General features: G+C 33.5%; 2 protein-coding genes across 3 annotated transcripts in view; one reads left to right on the top strand and one right to left on the bottom strand.

The window, feature by feature from the left end:
- Nucleotides 1-27,507, bottom strand: part of LOC126979047 (protein SCAI) — a 130,388-nt gene that overhangs the window by 43,955 nt on the left and 58,926 nt on the right. The gene's annotated exons all lie outside the window — the stretch shown is intronic.
- LOC126979087 (succinate dehydrogenase cytochrome b560 subunit, mitochondrial-like) lies at nt 4,776-26,325 on the top strand. The gene is made up of 3 exons (XM_050828295.1): nt 4,776-4,949; nt 19,831-20,093; nt 25,971-26,325. Exons 1-3 carry the CDS (start codon nt 4,801-4,803, stop codon nt 26,258-26,260), a joined length of 702 nt encoding a protein of 233 aa, XP_050684252.1. The 5' UTR covers nt 4,776-4,800; the 3' UTR covers nt 26,261-26,325.

The following is a 27,507-nucleotide window of genomic DNA, read 5'->3' as shown; positions in this document are numbered from 1 at the left end:
CATTCGAAGAATAGATGAAATTCCCTTGAAGCAAGCTTACTCTTCAAAAATACCAATTACAGAACGCAAAAAGCGTGCTTTATTGCAATTGTTGGAGGCTAATCTCTTTCCAAGATACTATGAATGTTTTTACAATGATCTCATGTAATTTTTATTTTACTTATAATCTTCAAAGCCACATTTACTCTTGCAGGAAAAACAACTATTGTAAGCGCAGCGTTAAAAAACTCTCTGATTTTCCTGGGAATGTGTAGTGTGGCAGGGATTCTAAGTTAAGAGTGTATTTATTAAATTAGTATGAACATAATGATAATTAGAATAAGTAAAATAATTTGTATTTGATATGTTGATTATTATGTTATTACATTTAAATACCATGAGGGTACAATAACTGTGATTAAAATGCCTCATTACTAATAGTAAAGTTCTATAGATAATTACAATGACAGCGTTGGACGCCCCTGATTAACGTGGAAATGTGAAAATTGTTTACCAAACTCGTATTAGAGATAAGTAAAAGAATTTAAAAATGTGATACAGTTGATTATTACGTAATTCACTAAACATGCCCTAATTAATAATGTGAAAATGACTGTTATTAAAAAGTCTAATTAATATTAAAGTTCTTTGTAGAATTACAAAATTTTGTTATACTTGTTTGGTACTATATATTTTCTTTGAAATGTATGTTTTTGTGTTTTATTTGTTTTGACACAATTGTCCGGTTAATTGTTTTCTAGTGCCATAACGTGACTTCTGGGAGGTAAGGTAAGTAATTTTTGAACGCTTATATTTTTTATATAGTAATTAGTGAGATGCTTGCTTTTACTTTAAAATGAAGTTTAAAGTTGTAGTTAATATTTATTATAAGTAAGTAAGTAAATTTATTATAAGTAAGTATTTAAAGTAAGCATAAGTGACGTTGTGGGGCCGTGTGTGCGATATATATATATATATATATTGTTTATAATTGCTTATAAAATGCTCACAGAATACCTTTATTTATTTACGGTGTGTGTGGAGGATGCAGCTACTGTACTCAATAATTTTTGTATTAATTTACATTTACTTTTTTGAGTTACTCGTGTAAGGCATTGACTATTTGACGTTTGAGTATGTTTGTTGCATCATTTTACATATTACTAGCTGACCCAGCAAACGTTGTATTGCCGACATTGAAATCGCGGTACAAAAGTAGCTGTTGATCGTAGATGGGTGAAAATTTGAAGTTGTATGTATTTTTTAATACTGACTCATAATCAAACAAATTAAAAAAAAAAAGTCAAAGAAATTAAAAATAGGGGGATGAAAAATAGATTTTGTCCGATTCTCAGACCTACCCAATATGCACTCAAAATTTCATGAGAATCGGTCAAGCCGTTTCGGAGGACTTCAAAGTTTAACACCATGACACGAGAATTTTATATATTAGATAATGTAATTGAAATGATTTGTAAATCGATGAAAATTTAAATCTTGATATAAAAGAGTGGCACTGAGTTTCTTGCTACTTCTTCTCATTAGCGCAACTCTTTACGAAGTAGCGGTAGATTCAATATGAATTTTTTTTTTAAATTATACTCAATCATCAGATCCAAAAGTTGTAGGAGTGCTTAGAAAACGAGAGCGCACTAATAAATTTCAGAGGTAAGCATACGAATCGACTTTGCAAAATTCAAGTTAAAACTTTGCAAAGCATATTAAACAATTTTCTTGTAAAGAGTCACATTATATAAGAGAAAAATCTACCAGACACTACTTTTAAAGCATTTCACATATGTAAGGCTCTATACAGGTTAATTTAAATGCATTCATTCAAACAAAACAAATCTTATAACTATATTTACAGGTTATCTATACAGGTTGAATGTCTGAAACTGAACATTTCCAAGGTTATTAAAAATTAGCCAGTTAATATCAATACACACAGATATTCAATACCGACAAAATTTAATCTTTATCTTCATTGACGACCTGTATAGCCGAGTGGTTAGCGATCCTACCTATTCGGTTCGAATCCCGGTAGGTGCAAGTATTTATGTGATGAATATCAATATTTGTGTCCGAGTCATGGATGTTTAAATGTATTTATGTATGTTTAAATAAGTATATTGTATTAAATATATCGTTGTCTTGTAACCCATAACACAGGCTATATGCCTACTTTGGGGCAAGACAATTTGTGTAAAAAGTGTATCAATATTATTGTTATTATTGACCAAAGAAACGCAAGTGCCAACTTTGTAGTATATAATATGATAGAAGCTCTATCATATTATAACGAAGGTGAGATTAAATAAAGGGATAACTTTAACAGTCAAAATAAATCTACTGCAAAAATAAGAGATCAAGAAATGTCTATATCAGATAAAATATGCGTTCACTGAGATACAAACATTAAAACAGTTGCAGTTTAAAATTTAGAAAAGGTTCAATACATTTCTCTATCTAATATAGAATTTTTTTGTTATGAAACAAAATACCCTGTGTATAATTTCACGGCTTTTCATTTATTATTATTGGTTATTGCAAAGAGAGGTGCCAATGAAATTGCATGTTGCTTGAATATGTAAAGTGTTATATGCCAAGAAGCTAAAGGAGTATAAAACAGCTTTCTTTCTAATCCCATAGTTATTCAGGTCAAAATAGTAACTACCTAGATAAAAAGATTTATTTTGGTACATGTAAGGATCACAAAAATTGTACATACACATTCGGCACACGCTTACGCAAACAGCCCTTACGCATAATAACAGGAATGTTTTGCATTCCTCTCCACTGAAAGAAATATGAAACAAATCTATAATGTATATAACCAATTCTAGGGTTCATAACAAGTTTAATATTTCAAGTTAATCAGTCTAATATTTATGATTTTAAATCTATTTTAACAGTATGTGAATAGAAATTGGGCATTTGATGTGGAACGAACAAATAGTTCGCTGTTGCACCTTAAGAAATAAAATCAGATCCTCATTTATGTGTTAAATTGCTCTTTAAATGTGATTTTGAACAAGGAAATTACTTCGTACTGGTTACTTATAATCGTTTTTTGTAAATCGATTGCAACACTGTCTCCATCAGTTTGACCCCGTCGCCTAGTGGAGTGCGCTGCTTATCGGTATCTTCAGATTTTTGGAAATTTGATACGTCCACCGTTACTGCGGCCTCCTATTTTCCCCGTCACCATTAAACGTTCAAGGTTGTCGGCTCGTCTGCATGCAACATGGCCAAAGCATTGCACTATACGCTGTAAACGGACCGTATAGCCAGCACCACGATCAGCTTTCGTCGCATTTTGCTATAATGTACTTGAATATGAGCGTTTAAGTTTCCCGCGTGACTCAAGATTTGTTGAAAGCCTTGTAACTCATACTCTTTACTTATATAGATAGCAAAACAGATAAATATATTTCAAATTCAGATATTTTTATTCAAAATAGGATTCAAAATCACTTATTGAACTTCAAAAACTATCACCAATTCAAAAAAGTGTGCCTCAGACCTGAGAAGAACGGGCGCAAGAAATTCAGCGGACTTTTTATATATATGGACCATAAATAAATATAACTAAAGAGCCTGAGGGTGTTCGCTCCATTTCCAGTCTGTGGTATCATGAAGAAAATCATTTATGTTATAATAACCTTTACCACACAAATGTTTTCCTTCCTAATACATTGTTCATGTGGTGAAAGCATATACATAGCCCAATAAAAAACTTACTAGCTCTATTAAACCGAGTAGTAGGCTAAACAAGTCTTCGCTTGTTCCTCCTGTTAATATTATCATTGTCGCAGCTTAGCATAGGATTGCGGTCTGGAGTAAAAGAAAAGTTATGTTGAATTGAAATTTATTATTTCAACATCAGTTATTGTACACCTGACCTTTTTTACCCACCTACCTTTGAACTGAAGTCATAACATTTATTCAAAGCAAAGAACAACAAAATATAAATTTCACAAAGTTTTTGTTGAATTTTAAAATACTCTACTCTGGATTGTATGAACCATTTCGCAACAAAATTTCACTGAAACCTCTTAAAGTGCAAATTTTAAGAAACAATAAAAAAAACTTTTATTTCACTCCAACTTACAAATTCAAACCTGAAACAGTTCAAATTTTTATGAACATTTGCAACTCTTATTTGCTTTTAATTAATATTGAGTTAAAATTTTACTAGAATGAGAATTATTATGTTTCTTCCTTTGTACGAGTATAATAGGAATATTGAGAAATACAGATGTAATCACTGGCCTATTAGCCCTTGATTCAAAATGAAGCCTCCATATTGAATGATTGGCTTATAGACCTAGCTCTGTAGCATTGGCTTAAAATTGTAATTAAGTGACATAGATGATACGGCGGGACTAGTTTGATCTTTCATAGTATTATGTCCTATTGTATTTTGGTATAGGGTAATGACGCCGATATTATTATTATTACTATCATATCATATTACTATTATTCATTGGTATTCATTATTTGACTGACTGACTTAATAAAAAATATATTATGATTTAATACATGACAAATCAACAACTAAACGTTATTATATAGCAAAGATATTTTAAACACTACGTTGAATTACTGGGCACCGGTATTACTAAATTATCTATTAGTATTAATTCCTCATATGCCTTACTGATAAAATATAATTGAATATGTAGACTTTGATACATTTTTATAATTAAAAGCTGTAATGAAACCTACTTAAATATACACATTTAACAAAAACTCATTGGTTTGAAATCTTTTCGATTAAAAATGTTATTGAATTGAACGACAAATTATGTCAAAAGAATGTATTTAATATTACATAACTTAAGACTGGATCATAAATTAATTTATGAATGTGTTTTCGAATTATTCATTGTAATGTATTCATTGCCGCTAAGATCTAATTTAGTTCAGCCAAAATACATATCCTTGGGAATATTGAAGTGGACTTGGTAATTACAATTTAAATAATTATTTATGTTTATGTTTACAACTTTCTAACAATGTAAAGGCTTAGGTTAAGCGTTGGTCTCCGCCGCGTCCCAACTAGATACCGCAGTAGTAGCCGCAAAGTGCTACAACTAATACTACGGCCAAGTGGGCGTACTCGAGCCAGTCTCGAACAGTTTGTGACGTGTTCTGTTAAACTTTGCCTATAATTGAAACTAAAGTGCCTGGTTGCGTTATAAAACTTATTATAAATATACTACACTGGGATCACATATCATCAGTAAGTATTTTATATTTTATTAATTTCAATGTAAAATAACACGAAGCGTATGTTAAGATGCCACGCACACAAGCATCTAATAGTTGCCGTAATAAAAAAGCTATTGTTCTCAGGTAGTGCGGTATCTAGTTGGGGCGCAGCAGAGACCAATCCTTAATGTTTGTTTGGTATCGCTAGTTGAGCCTATTTCCATTATGTTATATATATACAGAAATGTTATAAGCGCACGTATAATGCGGTAATGAGTCGTGTTTCAAAAGTGTGCTATTTGGGGCACTTATTGTCTCTTATAGCTTTAATCGCAATATCTTTTATTTTTTTATCTTATTGTTTCTTATAGCTTTAATCGCAATATCTTTTTAGTAGGTAATATGCCTAGCGCGTAGCACATAAACCGATCGATAGTTTTGTAAGTAGGTATACTATAATATTTATATATAGTATAATATCATTAGATAAAGTTCCAAACTTATAATTTTACAGAAAATGTATAGTAAAAGATTTAAATTTAATTAATTAATTAATTAATTATGTGTATATGTGTTACCAAATAATGGTATCGATGCAAAAGACAATGAAAGATTATTGCCAAATAAATTCTCGGATGACAAAGTTCGTTTGAATTATCGAGGTTTCTTTCTATGTGAAATGAATAAGAGTTACGAATTTTTAGAGTTAACATAAGACCCTTCTCTGATTTTAAAATTCTAAACTAATATTTGTGTTACGCGAAGAAAAGAAATACCAGTGTGAAGTACTACTTCAGATCAGACCAAAAATTGTACGCGAAAATCTAAAAAAGTTTCCTTCTTCAAAACTTAACCAAACGGAACGAAATGGAAGTGATGCGGTTCGCGGATTTGTATATCAGACAAGTGTTTAAAGATTTTTTATATGCCGTTAAGGGTACTGTGTGAAGTAATATAGTAGAATATTGAAGTAGAAGCAACTTGGACATAGATAATGATGATAAAATTGATCTTATTTGAAAAACATATTATTTTCTTGAAAATAAAGAAACAAAATGCCGTAATACTTACGTGCTTTTTTTAGACACTTACTAAAATTTTTTAATACTTCATGGTCTTTGCGTGTACAGATGTGCCTTTCGATAACTTGTAAGACAGTGCGTTAACGTTTTATTAGGCACATTAAAAAGTGAAGTCACCTAATGTTGAGCCTTGGTCTTACAAAAAAACTGCCTGTGCAACTTGAGCGGCAGTTATTGGCTGTATTATAAATTTCTGTAAACCTTTACAATCATGTTCTTTTGTGAATAGTAAGAAAGTATACAAGCTTAAAACTTTAATTTGAATTGAAAATCGATAGTTAGATCGATAAAAATATTGGCACTACCGATTTAATAAAAACACTTTTTAAGTCAAGTGTTTGAGCAATTTTTATCCGCTTAGTGTATTTGTTATTTTTGCTTAGGATTTCTCATTTATTTCAAGTTTTACAAAGAAACAAAAAATTAGTATACTCGCACGCTCACAAACTAAAGATACATATTATCTCTTTATGTAATTCTAACGGGTTTACGAAGTTATATATTGGAAATATACAAGTCAGATTAAACCGAGATGATATCTAGCGCATTAATATTATTGATATTGCAAAACCACAATTTTACAAATGACTTGAATTATTATTATGCGGTATGCAGTAAATAATACATTCGTATTTTTTCATTTCGTATATAGAGTTCGTGGTGCAGTAATTTGACTCTCACAGAGCCTCAGCTACGATCGTCACCCTCCACCTACCAATGTGTATTCGGTTTTCGATTTCAAATAACATACATTTTGTTATTCGACTATTTAAAAGGTCAGCAATGCTCTTGTGTTTCCTCTGGTGTGACAAGAGAGAATGGGCTGCGGTGATTACATACCACCAGGTGACCCGTATGCTCGTTTGTTACCTAAAAAATCTGAATTAAATAAAGCTTACCGGGAAGTTATAAGGAGATAACAGAATAACGATATAGCTTTATAAACAGAAATTGATGCAATTATTAAGTACCGTCATAAATAAGAAAATAAGGAATTGAAGGTTAGATTATTATTTACACCATATTAATATCAGGTTGTTAGTAAATGTTGTTGTATCGGCTCGAACTCTTTGCCAGTCCTAATAATGGACTAAGCAACCAAAAACCAGATGGTAAAAAAACGTGACACCATCTTGCTGTAACCGACTTCCGCTGCATTGTGGTGGACAGTTACGTCGTAGTCGCGCCTAATGAAGTTTTACTTCAATACTTTATAACAAGATTAGCTGACCCGGCAAACGTTGTTTTGCCATATAAAGTATAATTCACGCGATAGTTTTATAAGTAATAAAATATTGCCTATATTATAGCCTGTACATCATTTTGTTCTATTGTCAATAGTTTTTGCAGCGCACGCAAAAATAGGTTTTCGATTTTACACCTTGTGTTACAAAATAGCAATTTTACTACGGATCCCTAATTTTGAAAAAAAAAACATAAGCCTATAGCCTTCCTCGATAAATGGACTATCCAACACTGAAAGAATCATTCAAATCGGACCAGTAGTACCAGAGATTAGCGCGTTCAAACAAACAAACACTGCAGCTTTATAATATTAGTATAGATAAGCTTTGTCTATTACGTTTCTTTTGTAGGGGTTATTTAGCTTCATTCACGGCTTTTAATCTTTAGATCCATCAGAACTTTGAGGCAATACTTCCAAAGATGATGAAAAAATATATAAAATAAAATAAAAATGAATGAAAATATTTCGGTTCAGTAAACGGCGCGGCATAGACATCGCGTAGCATGGATATGGCGTCGATCCAGTCTCACATGTAATCTTTTTTTTTTTATAAAGAATAAAGGACGAGACGAGCAGATTTATTAATTATATTTATATAAAATATGTAAATTATGTTGAACAATAAGTAAAATAAAAAAAGGATCTGTTTAATTCATAACAATAAGAAATCATATTAGTTCTTTTCTTATCTGTCCTATGAAGGAAATAGAAACTCAACGATATTAAATTATATTTTCTATATTAAAACTCTCATCAAAGGAAAATGTGGCTGCATTGGCTACGGAGGAAAATGACAAAGTACTAGAAAACAAAAGAAAAGAACGTATAAATCTAATAGCCTGAAGCCAGGTAGTCTCGTTATTGACAAAGATTTCATGTCACAAATGAGTTTGTTAGCTTAATAAATTAAAACTGATCAAAAATCTCTATTGTGTATAGGTCAAATGAATCTGTATAACGACTGGGAGCTTAATTTTGCTAATGGCTTGCTTCAACAACGAATAAGCGCTTTATGTATTGTTTTAGCAAACCTTCCTCGAATATGAAGATCGATGCAACGCATAATTCTTATCATTCCATTTTTGAGTACTTCATACAGCTTTTTTCATATCTACCCGCTTTTAAACGTAAATGAAAAAAGGTCGAACCACCGTGACCCAAGGTATAAGAGTGTCTATATTTAACATATTATAAGGTCATAATTTTCGTTAGTATAGAAATGGCAGTTAGTTGTCAATGGATTATAGAATGCAACAATAGTTTCATTAAATATCTTAAATTCATTATATTTTAGTGCGTATGGTATGGGCGCTATTACAGGTTTTTCCATCCTTAGGTATCAAATTTAAATATTTTTATTCAAAATTGGATTCGAAATCACTTATTGAACGTCGAAAACTACCACCCATTCAAAAGAGACTGCCTCAGACCTGAGAAAAATGGGCGCAAGAAACTCAGCGGGCTTTTTTTTAAATATAAAAATATGGATTACAATGTGATATCGTACAATAAACATTTATAATTTAAATGCCTGAGGGTGTTCGCTTTATTCCCAGTCCGCGGTGTAATTAAGAAATTCGTTTATGTTATAGTAACCTTTTCCACACAAATGTTTTTTTAACAATTCTTTTAAATTTTGTAACACATTTGTTTTGTACACTTTCTGGGATCATATTGTAGAAGCACATACATCGCCCAACAAAAGACTTACTAACTTGACCCAACCGAGTAGTAGGCATAACAAGTTTATGTTTGTTCCTCGTGTTAGCATTATGAATGTCACAGTTTCTAGAAAACTCCTCAATGTGCTCACGTACATACAGAACATTATCAAAAATGTATTGAGAAGCAACAGTCAAAATGTTTATTTCTTAAAATTTTTGTCTTAATGATTCTTTAGGACCTAGGTTATAAATCGCGCGAATAGCCCTCTTCTGCAGCACAAAGATGGTATTAATATCGGCCGCACTGCCCTATAACAATATTCCATAGGACATAATACTATGAAAATAACTAAAGTATACTAGTCGCGCTGTATCTATGTCAGTTAACCGTCTAATTTTCTTAACCGCATATACTGTAGAACCAAGCCTATTCACCAATCCTTCAATATGGGGGCGGCATTTCAAATCTATCTAAAATCTAAATATCGGGAAACACACAAAGATCCTTTTTTGCATTCTCCTTCAAGTACCTACGGAACTTATTATCGCTCGATATGTATCCATGCAAAGCATGCCGATTTAAGGCGTGTGTGGAAGATGGAAGAAAAAGAAACCGTATAAAAAAACCCTACACAGAGTTTTAAATAACACGACAGGCTAAAACCATAAACTTAGTACACTAGCGTAATAGAAGAGCCCTTAAAAGATAGACCATGAAACCGTTTTGAAACAATTTAGTGTCCATTAGTCTCCTGTGAAATTGGACAGCCTTTTTCTTATTATGTATTCATTGCTATTGTTCTGTGCTTAAGCATGTGCTAATAATAAGCACACGGAAATATTACATATTTAGTCTCGACGTAATGAGGAGAGTGTTTGTCTTTTACGCTGGTAAAACATAATGCAATTTCAATATTCGTTTATCAATGTCAGGTCAGAACAAAAGTATTATCGCAATGTCGCCTTACCATTTGCCATTTTGGTACTTGGCGACAACAAGAAACGTATTATTCGTCAAACCTAAATATATAAGTGAATGCGAATTGATACATCTACTGCGTTCGTTTCTCTTTGACTCTTTTTTTTGATTATCCACTTCTTTTCTTTTTTTTACTTGCAAAAGTAAGTCAAAACGTTTGATTGATTCAGATGCATCACTTTAGAAACATTGTATAAAATACAACTGCTTACCCGGCAAATGTTGTTTTGCCTTATAAGTGCCCCGCGCTCGCTTCTACTCACTTCAGAATGATCTAATATTGAGAGGGCACCGTTTGAAGTATTTATGTTCATTTTTTTAAATTCCTGTCGAATTGCGATGAGCACTAGTATGCGTAGTTAGTTCGATTCCGCGTAATTGATTGGATTGCAATCGCTCGAAATGTTCGCGAAATAGTACTGATGAAATTTTATTTATTAGGGCAAGCTTTCAATTGCAGGCGTAGATTTGAGTGTGCGGTGATTTTCGTGCTCTTATAATAATAACTCATTCATCTAACTCGTTAGAAAGTGCTAAACATAAGCACTGGTTGGGGTTTAACGCTTGCAAGTCATTATTGCATCCAGTCTGCAATATGTCCAATAATTAACAAAACAAACACCAAAACAAATAAAGACATGTTGTATTCTACCTTATATTAACAGATATAGAAGCTTATGTCGAGATAAAATTAAGACCTCGCTGAGCCACACTGACGTAGCAGTGGGTACGTCTATAGTCCGACAATTTGGAACGCGACCGTTTCACGGCGGGGACGGGCTACTAAACATGTCAGCGGGTGGTGTTGCGGCGAAGGGCAACGCGTGAAACTACCGTAACCCGCTACCCGTTCATATCTAAATCCCCCGTTCTCACCACCATCTGACACCCCGTGGGACGGTCGCACACGAAGTTGTTGGACAATTTTTTTAAAATAAAATTCTATAAGTTGACGTGTGTCGTAGAGTTAGAATATCGTTAAACTAGAGGTTGTTTAAATTTAGTATGAATTATGATCCATACTTATAAGTTACTCAGTATAATCTTTAATCTAAGTTTTGTAATAAGACGGGGTTGCTTGTGATGTATTATGTTACATATATATCCACATACCCACACAGCAGGCGGTCAGAAGCGCCTCAATTAACAGTGCGGTTACTGAGCAAACTGCACGCTTAACGCGTGACCGCCTTCTGTCTAATATACCCTAAAACTAATTAGTTTATGAGTATTATGTCAATAGTGACTGTTTGGCTTATTTTAGCGTTTACTGATGCCGAGTTCGAGAAACATTCGAGTTCGATATCCATTCATCAATTCCGATAGCCGATATAAATTGAAAATTAAGAGAAAGCAGGCTGTTTTCTCTCAACTTCTTACCTTTAATCTCATCTGTTGTTAGCAAAAGAGATCCAAATCAATGTTTCTGCCCAGTTTTAAAAGTTCTAAAATCAACAATGCCCTGCCTATCCTACCATACACGCAGCTTTACCTTACTACCATAAGGGACAGCACCGATGATGACGTATATACGGGCCATGCAGGTCTATCTCGGGAAATCGTCGACCAGTGCTGGGAGAAACTTGTGTATTCTATCGAGTCCTCCTGTCCTTGTCCAAGTTTGTGCGTTTATCCCTAAAAAACACCCCATTCGTCGTATCACCGCTGGTGACTACACTTCCCTTAAAGCCTCGCCTAGTATCGGAATACCGAGTCTCGACATCTTGAGCGATTGCCAATTCCGTGGCTATCTGTACGGCAAAGCCAAATTGGCTTCGTAGAAACTGGGCGTCGTTAATATAGCACGACAATACTTCAAGCTACACCTACATCCACGTTCTAGCGCTCTACAAAGCGCAGGTCCGGCCGAACATGGAGTATTGCTGTCATCTCTGGTCTGACGCAACCAAGTATCAGCTAGATCCATTTGACCGCGTCAAACGCAGAGCAGCTCGAATTGTCGGCACCCAGTGCTCTGTGAACGGCTGGATCACTTGGCGTTCCGTAGAGACGTGTTTCCGGGGCGATACGACATGAGTACCTTCAAAAAAAGCGCATACAACCTCCTTAAACGCCGACAACGCTCCTGTGATTCCTCTGGTGTGTTGCAATAGGATGTGGGTGGCAGTGATCACTTAACACCAGGTGATCCGTACGCTCGTTTGTCTCAATGTTCCATAAAATAAAGCCCGAGTTTGAGATAGTGTGTGAAACCTGACTGATCTTTGCATTGATCTTCCATCCATCAAAGAAGCCGGATTACTCTTACTGAACCTACGTCAGGTCTAAAAACGTCAATTTTTTTTATTGCTTTCGTTGGATTTAATTTTTGAATAAATCGAATTTCTTCTATAGATTCACTCATTTTGCCAAGAAGAAAAACAAATTCAAAATAACTAGATACAACATTATACTAATTTGTTTCTTTATTTGAAAGCTAACCTTTTTAATGTTCTCAAAACCAGCAATTAGCCAACTAGTAAGTACATAAAGCCAAAGATATTTTATTACAAGTAGATACTGTATATTTCTTTCCCGACCTATTATATTATTTATTTTGTAATAATAGACAGTATCTGCTATTTCCCTTACTCAATACTATATCATTACTATTCAAAACTTGTGAACTCTTAACGGTATAATAATTAATCTCCTTTATAGTAAAAAGTAAAGGCGTTTACGTATGGAATTGCTGTTTTATTGTAATAAGTATTTGAAATTGACATAGAACCTTCATGGTTTGAGATTTTTGAGTAAAACTTTTTTCACATGGTAACTACGTAGTTCTTGTTTTAAAAAAAAATGCAAAATTCGAATATCGACTTTCAGTTGTTTTTTTTTATTCAGCTTAGAATAGTAAGATGGTAATTCGGAAATACGAGTTCCGACGGGGAACTAACGTGGCAGAAACAGCTTGCAATATGTTTGTTGCGTTCGGAGAGGGGACTGCTAATGAACGCACCGTGCGATTTTGGTTTAAACGCTTTCGTAATGGAAACTTTGATTTGAAGAACGAACCACGTGGAAGACCTCCCACAGGTGAATAACAATGAAATTGAAAGAGATCGTGAAAGCCAGACTACCCAGGATTTAGCGGCATGCACAATTAGCACCTTACCAACAATAGTTACTCATTTGCGTCAAATCAATAAAATCAAAAAATATTAAAAATGGGTGCCCCATGATTTGACTGATCTGCAGAAAGAAACACGTGTTGAAACTTGTGGTTGCGTCGATACAGAAATTAAAGAATATTGGATCGAATTGTGACATGCGAAGAAAATTGTATTCTTTACGATAACCGTAAGAGAAAAATGCAATGGCTGACCCCAGGCCAAATGCCGCAACAGTGCCAAAAGTAAAGTTTACTTTAGCTTTAGCTTACAAATAAAAAGAAAATGGTAACTGTTTGGTATATCAACATGGTGTTATTCACTATAGCTTGCTCTGATCTGGTCAGGCAATAACGGCAGATGTCGTAGATGCCGAACTCCGAAAAATGATAGCAGAACTAGCAGTAATGTTTTAGTGTTTAGCCCCGACTCATCAATCGATTTTAACCATTATTGCTCCATGATAACGCGAGACCTCATACAGAACGAGACACCATTTTAACTCTACAGGTACTGCAATTAGAAACCATTCATCACCCTTCGTTTCGCCAGACCTTGCTCCAACGGACTACCATTTTTTTCGTGATTCGGACAATTTTATTCGTTGATAAATTTTTCTTCTCAGAGGGCCTACCATCAACTTTTAATAAGCGATGCGATTCCGATGCAGTTCAGTGTAGGTACCTAAACTGAATCACTAAAATTCGTACCATGAATTGCCATTTACTGAATGGCGTTTGGATGGCTTATGAAGAATGAAATAAATTTGTCTGTGGTCCGCGGTGTGAGAAAGAGATGACGCTCTACAGTCGTTGCATAAGTTTGCTCTCTTACTCGAACCATATGCGTTGCGTTTCGAAACTTAAAATGATATGATTTTATAGGCGTTTTTTCGTAGAAAATATTTTTTTTAATTCGTTCTTGCGAACAGGCTATAGCCTGGGCCCTAACTACGTCGTTTTTAGAATTTTCATTTTTGGTACTTATTTTCAGTATTTTGTTTTACAAAAAAAGTTCAATAAAGTATTCTAATCTCATCTATCATCAATAAAATTTTCCTTTTCTGTATGTTTTCACTATTTTTTAAAAGTTATTAACAACACGATTCACTTTCCTCTAAGGAATAAGCAACTTTTCGCGAATCGCTCACTTTGACACATAAGCTATCCAGCTTAGGTTGAAATATTACCGCATGGTACGAATGAATGAACGAACTAAATCAATTTGCGATTCAGTTGATATCATTTTTGACATTCAATTGACATAATTTAAGCAGTTGATTTGACGTCAACCTAAATTAGATAGCTCTAATCACGTCGTGGTACGAAATAGCAAAGCAGTTCATATTAGGTTGTCAATTGAATCGCAATAAGTGTTCATGGTAGGCCTGCAGGAGATAGTACAAAATGTTTTCACAAAGTTTGTTGAATCTAGATCAACACAGTTCTATCGCAAAGCCATAAATGCTTCCTATTAGATGGCAGCAATGTGTAGATAATAATGGTAATAAGTTTTATTAAATAAATATGTTAAATAAAAAAAAATAAAAAAATTTCAGTAGAAATCGAATATTTCATACTTTAACCCCTAATATATTATTTGATTTCCATAAGCACATGCTTATTACGGCCAAGAAAATAAAAAACATCATGTCATAATTTTTAACGATACGCCTTCAGAAATTATTTATTCTGCGACAGCAATACATCTACGAACTAGCTAGTAACTGATAAGATTAAAATGGTACCGATTCCCTTCAATTCAATGCTGGAAATAAATTTTGGAAGTTTAAAAATAGTGTGAGGTAATACTTGTTATTATGAAAAGTAAAACAAATAAATCCCACTTTATTTGCATCCAAAAGTACTTTGAATTATAATGATTTTTTTATGAAATCAATTTGAGAGTTTTGTTTATTTTTCCAGATTGAGCAAAATTTAAAATTACATGTATGCTCTATTATACGACGTTTGCTTAATATACCCCAGTTTCTCATAATATCAATTTGAGATATGTTTTTTCTCGAACAGAGCAGAATCTAAAATGATAAGGAATAAATTGAGATCACATTTCATAGGAATACTGACCAGATAGAGAAAGCCATAACAGGAATTGCAATTAGAGCTATACTCTTTTCATCATAACATTCCATACGATAAGGAATGCGCCACGTACATACAGCTATATAAATGCGTACTTAACCATAAAGAAGGCGGAATTCATTGATAAAATTCCTCACAATTTAAGTGTATTGTATTCATATATAATACCCATCTCGACGAATTTTATCCACAAAACTAAATTATGGAAAGAATTTTATTAAGCATTAGCTTTTTCGCAAATAAAATTATGGTTAATGCCATCAATGACGTCGTTTAATTACAATTTCGTGAGATGTTATATTCTGTCGAAAACTTCGATGGTGTGTTGAAGCGTCTTTCATTGATTTTTTTTACAGATGATGGAGGGTTGATCCAGTCTCTGCTTAATGTTGTTAAAATAAAATATATATATTGTTACGAGATAGGGGTTCGTGGATAGAAAAGTCGTTAAATTTTAAGGATTTATTATTAAAAAGTATAAGAGAGATTTAAATAATACAAAATAGAAAATAGACTGAATACGTAAACACAGACACTAATTAACTGTTATTCCAATTCAATCAACGACCTAAAATGAACTGCTTTGTTATTTCATACCACGACGTCATTTAAGCTATCGTATTTGGGTTAACGTCAATTCAAGTCGAAAATTGAATCGAAAACTGTTTAAGTCCGTTCATTTGTATCATGAGGTAATATTTCAACATAAATTGGATAGCTTATATATTCAAAAAAAAAGTTGCGAGAAGTGAATGGTTTTGTTAATAACTTTATAAAAATAGTGAAAACACAAATCGTGACAATCAAGGTATTTATGTATTTACTTTAATTATTTATTTATATACTAAGTCACTTAATTTAACTTAACGCATAATATTACATAGTATTTAGTCCCTACACTAGGCATAGCCTTTTTATGATTTGTTTAGATTTACCTACAGATTACATTTCGATTATTACTAATGAATGTAGTAATTTTATATAACTAAAACATACTTCAAAGTTACTAATTAGTAATAGAATAGTTACTAAAACATCATAGATAATACAAAAAAGAATTTATAAATCGACTGCTACAGATAATTTTTACGGCTGACCGCATTTTGACGGCTTGTCGTATTTTACACAGATAAAGTTTTAAAATTATATATTTTTGCTTTTATAGTCTGTTAAATTACCTTTCTTGTGGTATAATGCAACCAATTGTATTATTAGTTAATATTTAGCAATTTCATTTAAATATTTAGTGTTTTTATATGTTAATGTAAAAAAACTGATTTATAGAGCTAATTTTTGCTGTAAATGTCTGATGAATTTTTGGATTATTGAAAAATTATAACGAAATAAACACAACTCCATAATAAAAGATGTATAAGTTGGGAAAATTAAAACCATTTGATTTGGAAGATGCAGAAACTATAAAGCGATATCGGTTGTCTAAACAATGGGTAGTAGAACTGTGTGATAAGCTGAGGTCATAATTCCTATTACCTACCAATTATTTTACCAAAGTTACACGTTTTAAACACTTTCAAACATTAATATTAACACGGAGTGTTCTTTCAATAATACTTTTACAGTTCTAAAACTTTCTACAATTCGTCAGTGAGGTGGTCAAGGAAAGGAGGTGCGTTCTTAACTCGTCTTATTCAATTTATTTTTACGCAAACACTAAGCACACATTTAATTTGTAATTAAAATAACTATATATTACTATTATTTAGTAAGTACTAATAAGGGCTTAATGGTTTATAATTTGATGCTATAAATAACAATTTTAAAATGTATTTGTTGTATGCAATTTTTACGCAAAATAAATTCTAAAATCATAATATCAACTAGGTTTCGAAACGCAACACAATACGGTTCGAGTAAAAGAGACAGACTTATACAAGTTACAGACAAATTTCTTTCGTCCATTCTTCCTCATTCAAAAGCCGTTTAGTTATAGGCACTTCATGGTACGAATCTTAGCGATTCAGTTTAGGTGCCACCTAAACTGAATTTAATAGCTAATTAAGAGTTGATGGTAGACCTGTTGGTCACAATAATCTCACTTTTTATTAAATGGGCTTTTTTTATTTTTGTGTCCTTTTTGTGGTAAAGCGTGTGTGTCAAAGTTAATCTTTGACGAAAAATAATTATTTACAGCTATTTCATATTTATGGGTTTTCTTGTAATCTTACTTACGTGAACATTTTATTTTATGAAATTTCTCATAAAAAGCAAACTGATTTATTGCTTAATATTATTAATTTATCTCAGCTTGACCATCTTAATGTTCTACTTAGTTTCAATATAATTCCTTTTGTTTTCATAATGTTTTTTATGCGACTCTAATATCTTTTACATTAAAATGTCATCACACAAATGCAATATAGAAATATAACTAAAAATTTATGAGATCAGCTTAATACTTGCTTTAAAAAAAGTACAGTGCTTTTTAAGAACACATCGATTTTTTATGTTTTCTGAATGCCACTTGTGACACACCCTTAAAAAGGGGTATTTTCAATTTAAATAATTAACTATTTCTATGTAATAGTCATTAAACCAGTAAAATAATAAGTCGATTTCATGTTTATTCTACTAAAAAACAATTTTACGTAAACATGTGTAAAATAATAATTAATTTTAATTTTTGCCTGTCCTATGACAGGACAAAGTCAAGGTACAACAAAATAAAAAAAAACACCCAAGTATGATAGCGTAACAATCATATTATTATTACAACAGTAATTATTTTGCCATTGTTCTATATATTGCCTATATTACTATACGTATTTACTTCTTTGCATATGCGGTATGCCACTGAATAGGTACACGCAATTACACTAATTGTCAGCTCATACTAATACAAGTGTTTAATGTCATATACCAACAATAGTGTTAATTGGATTATTCAGTTACACTCGGATTGTGTCTCAGGGCAGGTATTAATTACAGTGCTATTGCAGTGCGCCGATCAGGTTTGTTGCCCTGTGTCAGATCTCGATTAACTTTGATATGAATCAAGCGTAGTGTGGTAATTATAATGACGTATAATACCTACCACCCTTTATTAACAGTTTAATAAATATATTTATATAAATATAAATATATTTCTCATACTCGGAAAGTAATGTTGTTTTGATCTGATTATTGGGTGGAAAGTGCTGCTTCCCGCCATGGAGAGGGAAAAACTCATACAAATTACTTCCTAAGGGCCGGAATGATGTTTAAAAATAGAACTATTGTCAGCTGCGACGAATTTTATGTAAAAAAACTATTTAAAAAAATGCTGCGGCCATGTGACTTTCTATACAGCCAGTGTGAACTTAGCGCAAACTTCTTTGAACGGAATAAGCCGCAACAATTATGCGGTGACTTCCATATTTAAAATTTACAAAGTCGACATAAATTGTCCTAAGTTGACAATTTTAAATAGGTACTAGTAATATTAATATATATTATCAATAAAAAGTTTAGATAAAAAACTAGTTTTAACCTCATATTCGAAATGAAAAGCAGAGTGTTTAACACGGGTAAAAGAATCAATTCCTACTCGGGCTATAGCCGCCCTCGCTGCGCTCGGGAGCCTATAGGTACCTCGGGAATTGATTCTTTCGACCCTCTGTTAACAATCTACTATTATGTTTACATTTCAATTTCCTAAAGCATACGTTTTTACTTGTATGGTTTTTTTTATGAAAATAAGGGACGAGACGAGCAGAACGTTCAGCTAATGGTAATTGATTACCCATTACAATGCAGTGCCGCTTAGGATTCTTGAAACCAAAAATTCAGAGCGGCACTACAATTGTGCTCGTCACCTTGAGACAAGATGCTAAGTCTCATTTGCCCAGTAATTTCACTAGCAACGGACCTTCAGACCGAAACACAGTAATGTTTACACATCACTGCTTCGTGGCAGAAATAATCTAGCCGGCTTCTTGTGCAAAGGAGCCTTTCACTGGTGGTTTTTTATTAGAAGTTTTTAAATATATATTATTACTAGGTGATCCAGCAAACGTTGTATTGCCGATATTAAAATCGCGATACAAAAGTAACTGTTGATACAAGATGGGTGAAAATTGAATGAAAGGCAGATATTTTTTGTGTGTATGTATTCAAAGTCTCACATATTCTACATTTCTGAACATATTGTAGATGGAATAAAAAAGATAATGACGAATGAATTAGTGCTGAGTTTTAGCATATTTAAATAAATTAAAAATAGTAATAGAGTAGCTACTTTAAGTTTTTTGTTTTATGAAAATAAGGGACGAGACGAGCTGGACATTCAGCTGATGGTAATTGATACGCCATGCCCATAACAATGCAATGCCGCTCAGGATTCTTGAAGAACTTCAGAGCGGCACTACTACTGCACTCGTCACCTTGTGACATTAGATGTCAAGTCTCATATAAGTTAAGCTGATATAATTAATTGATACGATTTGTTTTAGCCCCAATTTCTTGCGACATATCTCAGTGAAGCACGTCTTGACAAACAATGAGTGTGGATGTCCCGGTGCTACGGCAGCGGGTGGACAGCAAACTTCGGGTGATGGCAAAAGCAAACACCAAGTTGTATTTAGCCCATACCAAGAGCCAGTAGTAAAGCCACATGATATTAAGAACATGGAACTGAAGCGACCGATGTCACCGCATTTGACTATTTATGCGCCAACTATGCCGGCCATGACTTCCATTCTTGAAAGGATTACTGGTAGGCTTATTTGATTTCAATTTCGTTTCAATTGTAATCATCGCCATGACTGTGGCAGTGCGATAGTGATCGGCACTGGGGGTGTTGCTACTCTGATTATTTGGCGACTTTCATAGGTAGAATAATAATTTACTTACAATTACAATTTCGTTAAAGTGCTTCAGGTTACGTTCGGTTACAGGGTAAGTCCAGTTAATTTAGATGTTTTTTGCCACACCAAATTATCTGGGCTATAAGATTTCGTAAGAAATACCGTGTCATGTGAAAGGGCTTCATTGGCTTGTGCCAAACAGATTTTTAGTTATTAATAATTTATAGTTTTCGAAAAAGATAAAGAATGAGAAAAAACCCATATAGACTTTTTTATCAGTGACCCTGAGTCACCCTGAGTGAGTTCAACTTGCACTGTCCATTTCTTTTTAGTTTGGTGCATTTTGCCGTTTGTCCTAGATCCCCTTAAGAAACCTATAAAAGTTAAAATAACCTCAAAAACGTATTCCTTCAAGGGGTGTTCACGACGCTTCTAATTAAAATATGATACACCATTGATTAGAATAAAAAAAGCAATTGCCTTTTATTACTACGATCCAAATAGAAAAATTGTCATTGATATAAAATGTAATGCTGTGTCTAAGGCTTACATACACTAAACCTTGCTGAATCAATAATTCCTCCTCACAGTTATTATTCACTAGTTGACCCAACAGACGTTGTTTTGTTCATAATAAAAAAAAACTCTTGCGGATGGAATTTTGTAAAATCCGTTCTAAGCTGACCTCTACTCGGTAAAAAGAATATTTCTAACAAATTTCAAGTCTTTAGCTCTAATGGTTCCAGAGATATCGTGATGAGTGACTATGTACGTGGAAATCTCTTATATATGTATATATATGTAGATAACAACGTTTGCCTTCTCTGCACGGAACCTATTCTGTCTTATAACATGTTTTTATTAATAGGCCCAAGAGGGCTTTTGCACTTCGTCCGATCCGAATTCTATCCGTATCCGTGAAAAAAGGGTCCGAGCTAGAACAATTTTTACTGTAGTTTACACACTAGATCCGGCATCCGTCATCCGATTTCTTTCCGTCAACCGTTAGAAATAGTACGCCTACACCGGACCGTATTTTCACGGGTATGCATCACATCGGATTTGGATTGTTCGAAGTCTGAAATCACTCTAATTACCCACAAAACAATACCTTAAATCATGATAATGTACTACTAGGATGAACCTACATTTATTTTGTACATAGATACATTTGTTTTGGTTAACAATGATATTTTAATTGACTTGATTGAAATTAAAACATGGTGAGAAAACCTCGAACTGACTTTTACTGCAATACAAATTCACTATTCACTGCAATAGCTAGTGTACTCTAATTTGTGTTGCCGTTAATACTTTGCAACCTCGCATCCTGTGTAACTGAATCCATTAGCCAATCCTACACTGTGGGGTGAATTATAATTTCGAATAGTACTTAATACCTTGAAATGCCCAGGATTCCATCGGATTTAGCTGCTCCTCGTTTATGCACACATTCATCAATTTATTTGACTAGCGGTTTAGTTCGACATCAGAATGACTTAATGGAAATGGGTTAAAATAATAGTAAAGTAATCTTTTACTTTGTTTTGAAATCAATATATGAGTGTTCTAATTGTATTTTTGCAGGGACAAACTTAATTTACTATCAACTGTATTGGGTTTATAAGTCTAATTTAAATCTTTAATCCCGAAATCTAATTTCTAAAGTCAACTGCATTATTTTTTTTTTGTTACACATTACTCTTCAAATCGAAAATTCTTGAGTGTTTGATAATTTATATGTACATCTAGATCGACTCTTACACTTGTGAACACTTCGAAAAAAAATAGAGGCGAACTGTTAAATTCTGTTTTCGGCATCTGAAAGAACACGAACAAAAACATATCGCGAGTATAAGACGTAGCTTAAGTAATAAACCTGGCCTGTTGTCATGCGATGCCTAACAGCTATTGATATTATTATATAATATCTACATAATTGAAGTTTAAAAGTTTAAAATTATTAATTAGAAATAGTAAATATTATTATGATTGCGGTCGGCAGGTTAGGTGCTCATGAAGCTGGCAACGTTACCTCTATGTATGGCCAAAACCTATCCTCTGACAAACGTACCAGACCTTGGGTCACCTGTCAAATCGGTAATTAGTAATTGGATTTTTTAATCCAACAACTACTTTGACGTTTCAGTAATTGGAACGTTTATGTGATAAAGTTGATAAGTTTGATTTTTTTTTTAAAGTTTTTCCTTGGTTACACACTTAGTTTACAATATGGATTTGCAAATTAACATTGTCATAATGGGATACAAATTCAGGATTGATTGCTGGGTGATAAGAAATCTGGATTCTAAATCATATAAATTAGTCTTAAACTAGAGATTCAGGGCCGATTGCCAGTTGATAGAAAATCTGGATTCAAATATATTTATATTATATATATACTATAAATACTTATATCTTTAAAAGAGCAATTTTCATAAAATTTAGTATACAGGGGATTGCAGGGGCGGTAAATCGATCTAGCTACGTTTTAATTTAAAAAAAAAGTAGTTTTTTTCGTGTTTTAATGAGAAACAGCTACAATAACATTTGAATACAAAGGTAAATTTCGCCACTATATACAAGATTATGACAAATATGGGTGATCCGGAATGCAGAAGACCCCGGTTCGAATCCAGATGTTCTATTAGTTTTTTTTTGTTGTTTCAGTTTTGTACATTCCTAAAAATCCGAGCAAGGCTCAAGCGGTTGACTTAAGGTGTTTCTCACATAGCATTTCAATATTTATTGATCTCACATAGTTAGTTTTAAAATTATTAATGACTCCTTAAAATTCTATGCAAGAATTTGGTTCCTTATGAAAGCTACTATTGAGGTTTCCGCAAACTTTCCGCGACTTCATTAAACTAATAAAATCGATGATATCTCTCGTCAAAATTTTTGCATCAGAATAAGTACTAAGAAATAGACATTGTTAGATGCGAATTAGAACGTCAATAAGAGGATGTTACTAAGTCTTACTTCCCTGTCAATAGTTTGTACACCCCTTTCGCCTAGTAATTAACACTGAACGGGAACTGTGCGGCGTGATTCCAAATTGCTCATCCTGTTCATTTTGATCGCATTCTAGCTCCAGTTTATCGAATGTTTGGGCGATTCACTGAGGCGAAATAGAAATGCAATTTTAGATATTTGTCAATAAATTATGTTTCATTACAGACCAATGTTACCATGGCAATATTAACTAGTTCATTTATTACCGCACACATACCAAAAATGGTATATTAATCACCTCTATAACCTAAATGGATAGCAGGTTAGATAGATAGGCAATTTGAGCCTTTATCAACATTTTCCCAGTTTATCCAGTTTTTTATCTCCGATTGGCTTCCATTCCATGTAGTAAAGTTGTGGGGTCTCGTTCATAGGTCTTGGTATTCAATTTTTAAATACCAGTCAGTATACTTGGACTCACTGAGCACATTTCCAAAAAATATATTAAAGCATATTTGACTCAGAATGTTTACTATCTAGTATAGTAGATTATATAGATGATAATTTATGCATGCCTATTTTCTGGTTCTGCACAGGCCACTTAAAATTGTATATGTAGGTATAATATTATATTAAATAGGCCAAGTTGTTTTTATAATTTAAAGGATGGTTGGGAGTTTCTTATCAGTTCTACTACCCACTTCAAAGCTCTTTAAGAACTGCTGTAACGTCATGACGTTTACCAAGTGTTGTTGCAATATGTTATGTTATTTCCACTCCCTATGGTAAGTAAATATATTTCAATTTCTCGTTGCATCTTCTACACAATTTAGCACGGGAAATGCTTAGAAGAGTTGACAAGGACAGCGGCCGGACCTCGTCGAAACGTGAAATTCTATCCGCATCGTGTAATATTTTGTTCCACTTAGCTTTTATTCTGCATAAATACATTGAAAAACACTTCTTAGGTTTAATAATGTAATAGAATAGAAATATATTTATTTACCATAGGGAGTGACAATAACATAAGATTGCAACAACCTGTGACCTGTGCAGAACCAGACATGAACCACGCATCATTATCCTATATATAATGTACTGTACTATTTTAAGCCTTAGAAGGATACTTATCAGATAACTCGTTTAGGTTTTGGTAGTTAAATAGTTTAAAAAAGATGTGTAAGTCATACCAAAATTTTATAGGGATAAGGGCTTTTGAGAGTGATTTACAAGACATAATACAAGATATTTTATAAAGAGATAAACTATGCCAAAAATACTGGATAACTCGACTAGTAGGATGAACAAAAGAAGAATTAGTCATTATTGACCTCATATTTGAATTTACGTTATTTAGAAAGGAACTAATCAATGCTTTACTTGGAGATGGTGAACGAGGCCTTCTGTAATGGTTTATGGAAGCTTAGGCTAATCACCCTCGCAAAACCGGCAATGACGAAACTAGAATATGATATTCAAAAAAACTATTTCGTGATTTATTTGTTTTAATTTGAAAACGTATATAATATATATTTGTAAGAAAACAATTTGATTCAGCCTGTATACAAATCTATTTGAATGAAGACCGAGAAAGTTTTAATAAACTTTAAAGTGTTACAGTTGTACTTTTTATACCAGATTCTCATCATAATAAACTTTTACGAACAACGGTACTCATGGTTTTTATTATCAATGAATTCCCAGAAATAATGAGAAAACAGCAATTCAGTTTTAATTAGACAAGTATCAATTAAAAGTTCCGAAGGCTAAAGTTTCTTTTCCTAAAGAAAATATCAAATTTTTTGTTCATGTTTTGATGTAGTAATACCGTATATCAAAAGTTCGAAACTAAAATAGTAAATATTATGATAATTGTGATCTAGACAAAACTTGTAGAGTCAAAAGAGGCTCCCCGCACTGAGTACTGGTGAAATGAAGACCACAGTAACTCCTATTTTACTACTAAGTAGAAATATGTAAGTACTATATTTTACAAACAAGGTTTTCAACCAGTGTGTGTTGCCAGCGATGACATACGGAACGCAGACGTGGTCGTTAACTATGGGCCTTATGAGGAAGCCTATGGTCATTTAGATGGTAATAGAAATGAGGGAATTCGTAAGAGAAACAAAGTCACCGTCATAGCTCAGATGATTACGAAACTGAAGTCACAGTAACAGGGGCACATAACTCGATGTACAGATCGCCGTTGAGGCTATATAGTCGTAAAGGGACGACCATGTACCGGAAGATATATGCAGTGATGGTAGGCCCCCACAATATGGACCGATGGTCTGGACAATATCACCGGAATATGTTGGATTTTTTTTTTATAAAAATAAGGGACGAGACGAGCAGGAGGTTTAGCTGATGGTAATTGATACGCCATATCCATTACAATGCAGTGGCGCTCAGGATTCTTGAAAAACCCAAAAATTCTGAGGGGCACTACAATTGCGCTCGTCACCTTGAGACATAAGATGTTAGGTCTCATTTGCCCAGTAATTTCACTTCACGCGCTTCAGACCGAAACTCAGTAGAAATAGGCGCCGTTGTGGTACCCATAATCTTGCCGGCCTCCTGTGCAAAGGAGCCTCCTACTGGATGAGAGCAGTGCAGGACCTATCGTCGTGGAGACTTTGTCCATACAAAGGCCTCCCCCAAAGACGCTCAAAGTTTTGGGGTTTTAGGGAATCCCAAGTGGCACTATATTGCAGTGACAGTGCTTCTAAATTACCGAAAAACATCTTCTGTCTGGTGTCATAAAACATAATTACGGAGTTAATTCAGTTGTTTTATTATTATATAATAATATTATTATATTTTTACAGGTCTCATTCTCGTCTTCTACGCGGTTATGTTAGGAGGCGGTTCACTTTTTCTCTCGAACGGCGTCGAAACCTATGTATCTATGATTCAAAGTCTTGATTTGTCCCGACCATCAATATTTATCATAAAAATCTTACTTGGATTCCCTTTTACATTCCACTACTTTAATGGAATTAGATTTGTGATGTGGAATGCTGGTAAGTGGCTGTCAATGAAGGAGGTTTACGACTCGGCAAAAAAACTCAGTTATTTTGCAACTGCTGCACTTACAGTCATGTTTGCCTTACTGTAAATAAATCCGCTATTGTTTTAAGCGGTCATTGTGAATTCAGACATAAATTATAAGTACTAAAATAATGTGTTTTTATTTTGTAAGAATACCAGAACATTAAATAAGTTTAAATTATGTAGGATCATCATTTAACTAAATGTTTGACCCTGAAATTGAAGGCCGCAGTGAAACCAGTCGTAACTTGAATGTGAACTTGCTTATAAACCTATTAAACATAATATAGTCTTCCTTATAGCTTCTTTATGTTTTACACTTTAAGTTCATTCTGATTTCATCCAGGGAGAATATAACATCTATACATATAAAAATCTATACTTTTTTTATGACAATAAGGGACGATATGAGCAGGACATTCACCTGATGGTAACTGACACGCCCTGACCATTACAATGAAATGCCGCCCAGGATTCCTGAAAACCCCAAAAATTGAGCGGCACTTCAATTGCGCTCGTCATCTTGAGATATAAGATGTTAAGTCTCATTTTCCCAGTAATTTCACTAGCTACGGCGCCCTTCAGACCGAGACACATTACTGCTTCACGGCAGAAATAGGCGCCGTTGTGGTACCCATAATCTAGCCGGCTTCCTGTGCAAAGGAGCCTCCCACTGGTAAAACTGACTGGACTGACTGTCGTGTCAACAAACAGCCTAATCCGGTGATTGTACATACCGAAAACTTGAAGGGTATGTTCTTTGTATGATGTAGGCATCCGATAACAAAGGATTTCTCTTAAATTCTACCCCTAAGGGTGTAAAAAAGGGGTGCAAAGTTTGTATGGGAAAACGAGATTTCGTGGTCCAATTTACTTCAAAGTTTGCATAATCTTTTTTTAACAGAATTAATGAAAGACGTGTTTTGTAAATTTAATTGATGAAAGATGAGATGAGAATACTTTATTGTTTATTTTTTGTATAACAACTAGCTGACCCGGCAAACGTTGTTTTGCCATATAAAGTATTATTTTGTAATGTTCGACCGTTTTTTCTCAAACTTATTTTTTAAATCAGACTATCTCGAAAAAGTCTTTTCATCTTTCGGATTAATATGGAAAATCATAAAAATGTGGCTATCTATTGGGAGAACCGCGGCCTCCGACGCGCCGAGCCGGCCGGTCGGAACCGCCGCAAAAGCTACGTCCCGATATTTTTAAATCTATATAAAATCTTCGAAAATGTTCATTTAAATCATATACTGTAAAGGGCCATATAGATCTATATTAAATCAACAATGTATTTAAGATATTTAA

The sequence above is a fragment of the Leptidea sinapis genome, chromosome Z (assembly GCF_905404315.1).
Source record: "Leptidea sinapis chromosome Z, ilLepSina1.1, whole genome shotgun sequence".
NCBI lineage: Eukaryota > Metazoa > Arthropoda > Insecta > Lepidoptera > Pieridae > Leptidea > Leptidea sinapis.
The sequence above is the reverse complement of the archived record's forward strand: the minus strand, read 5'-3'. Positions and strand labels throughout refer to the sequence as shown.

Bases quoted from the DNA above. Each gene is read 5' to 3' on its own strand.
- LOC126979087 (XM_050828295.1), top strand. From the start codon at position 4,801: ATGTATTTAATATTACATAACTTAAGACTGGATCATAAATTAATTTAT. The intron at 4,950-19,830 runs GTAATTACAATT...GATTTGTTTTAG, and splicing joins GGAATATTGAAGTGGACTTG to CCCCAATTTCTTGCGACATA. The intron at 20,094-25,970 runs GTAGGCTTATTT...ATATTTTTACAG, and splicing joins CATTCTTGAAAGGATTACTG to GTCTCATTCTCGTCTTCTAC.